This window comes from Corapipo altera, unplaced genomic scaffold (assembly GCF_003945725.1).
Source record: "Corapipo altera isolate COAL_440 unplaced genomic scaffold, ASM394572v1 230, whole genome shotgun sequence".
NCBI lineage: Eukaryota > Metazoa > Chordata > Aves > Passeriformes > Pipridae > Corapipo > Corapipo altera.
In genome coordinates this window covers 139,412-143,099 of record NW_020885002.1, presented here as the reverse complement: position 1 = coordinate 143,099, position 3,688 = coordinate 139,412, and the positions used below count along the sequence as shown (strand labels likewise).

The window sequence follows — 3,688 nt, the reverse complement described above, 5'->3', positions numbered from 1 at the left end:
TTTCCTCTTACCTACTCTTATAGCTGGCTACACACCCTTTCTGTCAGACACATTGCTTCTTCATGTTTATATCTTTTATAAATTTACATCATGAGTTTGAGCCATTGGCCAGATGCCTCAATATCAAATCTGAAAGGATGAACACAGTTCTATTGAGACTTTTCAGAAAAATATGTTAAATAATATCTTCCTTAATAAACACATACAAAACACTCCCTGCTGAAGCTATAAAACGTCCCAGTAAATGTCAACACTGGTGTTGGCCAGGTGTGCTCAGCAGCTGAAAACCAGGCCTCTGGAAACACCTTTATTGGAACTGCTCCCAAAGGAAGCATTTACCAGAGAAGTACTTTTTCTTAATAGGAAACGAAAACCCTCTTCAGAAGGATTACTGCATTCCTTTACTGATGAAATATATTCTTCCTTTGGTGACACTCTAAAATTCAAGGCTGACTGATAAAGTTAATGCAATAAGCATGAATATAGGGAGGAAAGATGAGAGACAGGGAGGGTGGAGTGAGAACAGATAAAATTCAATTTCATGAATACCAATATATTGGTATATGCATACATATCTACCAAACAGAAATAGAAAATGGAATGAGTTTTGCATCTTGTTGAAACTGCTGGGGAAAAACCTTAACTGCATTAAGCATCAAAATATGAAGGAAAGGAGGGGATTTTTAACGGTGTCAAGTCTGAAGGAGCTATAGGACACACAATACCATCTCCTAGAAACATCATTGCTATTTTTGTGTCCAAGGGGCTAATCCAGTATTTATAATTATAAAATCTAGATGGAATAAAACTGTGACTGAGAGTGTTCTTCTGACTGTGAAACTGAAAGGACAGAACAGAGATAAATCATGAAGGAAGGCTTGGCCCAAGCAAGGAGCAAGGTGCTCCATTTAGATACCTCTCTGAACATTTTGGCCATGGCCATTCTGACTCAGATAATGTAGAAGAATGGTAGGTGACAATAAACTAATGGCCCCTTTCTTATGCCCATGTAATGAAGTTATCTCCTGCCATGGCAGTAATTAGCACCACAGTCAGTGTCATCCATCCATTTAAGATCCCTGATCTGTATTTTAGGCACAGTCAGAGAAAATGCAACTGTATTGGTTTCAACTAGTTTTTAAACTGAAGCTCCCTTCCATCTATGCTAGAAAAAGGTTTAGGTGGACTGATGTAGTTTACATGAGGTGCTGCTTTACCTTGTTGGATACTACATACAAGAAGAACAGGCCTGTAACACTGCTTTTTCAGTCTTTGTGGTTGTAAAAGATGAACAAGATCTATAAGATCTGATCCAGAAAATAATTACAATTTTGGAAAAAAACCAAATTTTACATGTGACTTCAGGCAAGCAATCAGGCAAATGAAGGGAGTGGGAGAAAAAAGCTAATATTCTTCTAATAGATAAATGTTTTCTTAGCTGTTAATGAATATAATCGCAAAAAAAACAGAGCTTAGAAGTCAGCTAAAAATGGGACCTCTGATTTTATAAACAGTTCTATAATTTGTTGCTTCTCTTTGTTTTACACTTTTTAAATTAGTTATGTTCCTACAAAACCCACATTTCAGAGCTTACAGAAGAATATATATATAAACCAGTCAATCCTACATTTCCTTGAAGTTGTTCCTTATTCCTTTATTGTTTATTGGCATAATCAACAAAAAGCCCCTTAAAAGTATGTTTCATTGGACAGATATTTGGTTAAAAAAATATATGAGAAATGTAACAAAATATCCTTTAAGGATTTTGTTTCAACTAAACTTTTGCTAAGTCTCTACCACTTTGTCAGGGGATGGCTGGGGAGCTCATCACCCACTGATGACACGGTTGATAGGGAAGAGATAGAGTGGCTCAGTGCGTTTTTGGTTACAAATTGGACTTAAACTCGAATTTTCCAGGAGCAGAGGAAGGTCAGAACTATATTGGAGGCCTCCAAGGACTCCAATCAGCCCTTAATTTTCATCTAATTCCTTCAGACTGTGGGGGGAGAGTGAAGGACACCCTTGATCTTATATTTTCTCCCGTGATTTCTACGGTCTCTGGGAGGCCAGAGCATGACACCAACACTTGATCCCTAAGGATCACCTGAGAAACGGTATCCAAAGTTTTATTGAAATGTCCAAAGATTTGACGGGAAGCCAAGTGGCCGGAGCTGTGCTGGTGCTGCGGTGCCACTCGTCAGACTCAGGGGGAGGCCCAGCCGGCAGGGCAACGTCCCACGCAGAGGTTCTGCAGCTCTGCCCCTGTGTCCTTCATGGTCACAGGCTTGTCCTACCAAGGCTGGCCGTGGCAGTGGCTGGGGCTGCCCACTTGGGCAAGAGACCCCCAGGGAGCTCCTGCCCGCTGGCTTTGCAATTGGGGTGCTGGTGGCCAGAAGCAAGTGCTGCTGAGGGGAGCGGTGTGAAGGCGGGGCCTTGTTGGTTGCATGACTCTGGTGTCTCTGGCGGCTGTGACGTCACAGAGGACAGGTCACAATGGGAGCTGTCCCTAAGGACAACAGCGGGCAGCCCCAGGGCAGTTGGACTTGGGCGATCAGTGAGTGCAGATGCAGGGGGAAGGCTGGGATGGATGGGGGATGGGGATGATGCCCAGGGGGGTTTGTAGCCCCGAGGGAAAGCTGAGTCCCTCCCAGCAGGGCCCAGTTGTGTCCCTGGGGCCTGGTACGCAGCTGCTCAGGGCTCTCTGTGGTGGCAGGGGCCCAAAGAGGCTTTGGGGATGGGCCGGCTGCCCCTGACTCCATGGGATGCCATGGTGTGGCAGGGATGGGGTCTTGGGAGGCTCTGCTCGCGTGTCTCTTGCCTTTTACCGGGGCACAGCCCAGCCAGGGGCTGATAAGGAGGCTCCAGGCAAGGGTAGGATGGACCCTGTGCTGTCTGCAGCCAGGCACTGCCTTCCCTTCAAGCCCTCGATCCCCATGCTCCCTCCCACCCCGAACCACTGAGCTAACTTGTCTCCCATCTCCTGCAGGCCATGGATTCAGCACTTGTGCTCCTCCTGGCTGTGCTGGCCGTCCTGCCCAAGCCGACCCACGATCGCCCGAGCGATGCAGTCGCTGCGGAGCGGATGAAGAGACGGCAGATGTTTTTGGAGCAGAAGATGAGCGAGCTGTGGGAGGAAGTTGAGTGGAGGAGGGCCCTGGAAAAAGTTCCACTCCTGTGGATCTTGCAGCACTGGCTCTTCTGGGTGGCTGCAGCAGCTGTGCTCTGCTGGCTGGCCTGGCGCCGTCAGCGGGACAGCTGGCGAGGAGAGGAGGAAGAAGAGCTCGGCGCAGCAGCCGGGGCTGTCAGGCCTTTCCCGGAGCTCAGCCGGTCACCGCTGCACGAACTGCCCTACATGGGCCGCACCCTGAAGAAGCTGGTGCGGGACCTGCTGGAGGTGTGCCAGGTGCTCTCCCAGAACACCTTCATGCCAGAGCTGCACCCGGCCACCCAGAAGCAGGGCACCCTCGAGTCCTGGAGTGACCTGGGGCACCAGATCATCTACCAGCTGGTCGTCTTCCTCAGGCCACCCCCCAGGCACTCTTTCCAGCTGCAGCCGCCCAACGGCAGGAATGTGCCAGAGAGGTGCTCCAACATCCGGGTGGTGCTGGAGTGCTCGTGCTCCAGCACCACGGGGGAGACGCTGTGCTTTGTCCACCCCACGCACGACGCTCAGCCCTCGCGCCTGCTA

At 48.6% G+C, this 3,688-nt stretch overlaps 1 protein-coding gene across 1 annotated transcript in view; it reads left to right on the top strand.

The window, feature by feature from the left end:
* The first annotated feature begins 2,134 nt into the window (after positions 1-2,134).
* LOC113958679 (inositol 1,4,5-trisphosphate receptor-interacting protein-like 1) overlaps positions 2,135-3,688 on the top strand; it is a 7,225-nt gene continuing 5,671 nt past the window's right edge. Inside the window, exons 1-2 of the mRNA XM_027667143.1 lie at positions 2,135-2,554; positions 2,987-3,601. Coding sequence (XP_027522944.1) covers positions 2,135-2,554; positions 2,987-3,601 — 1,035 coding nt within the window. The remainder of the gene's footprint in view (positions 2,555-2,986; positions 3,602-3,688) is intronic.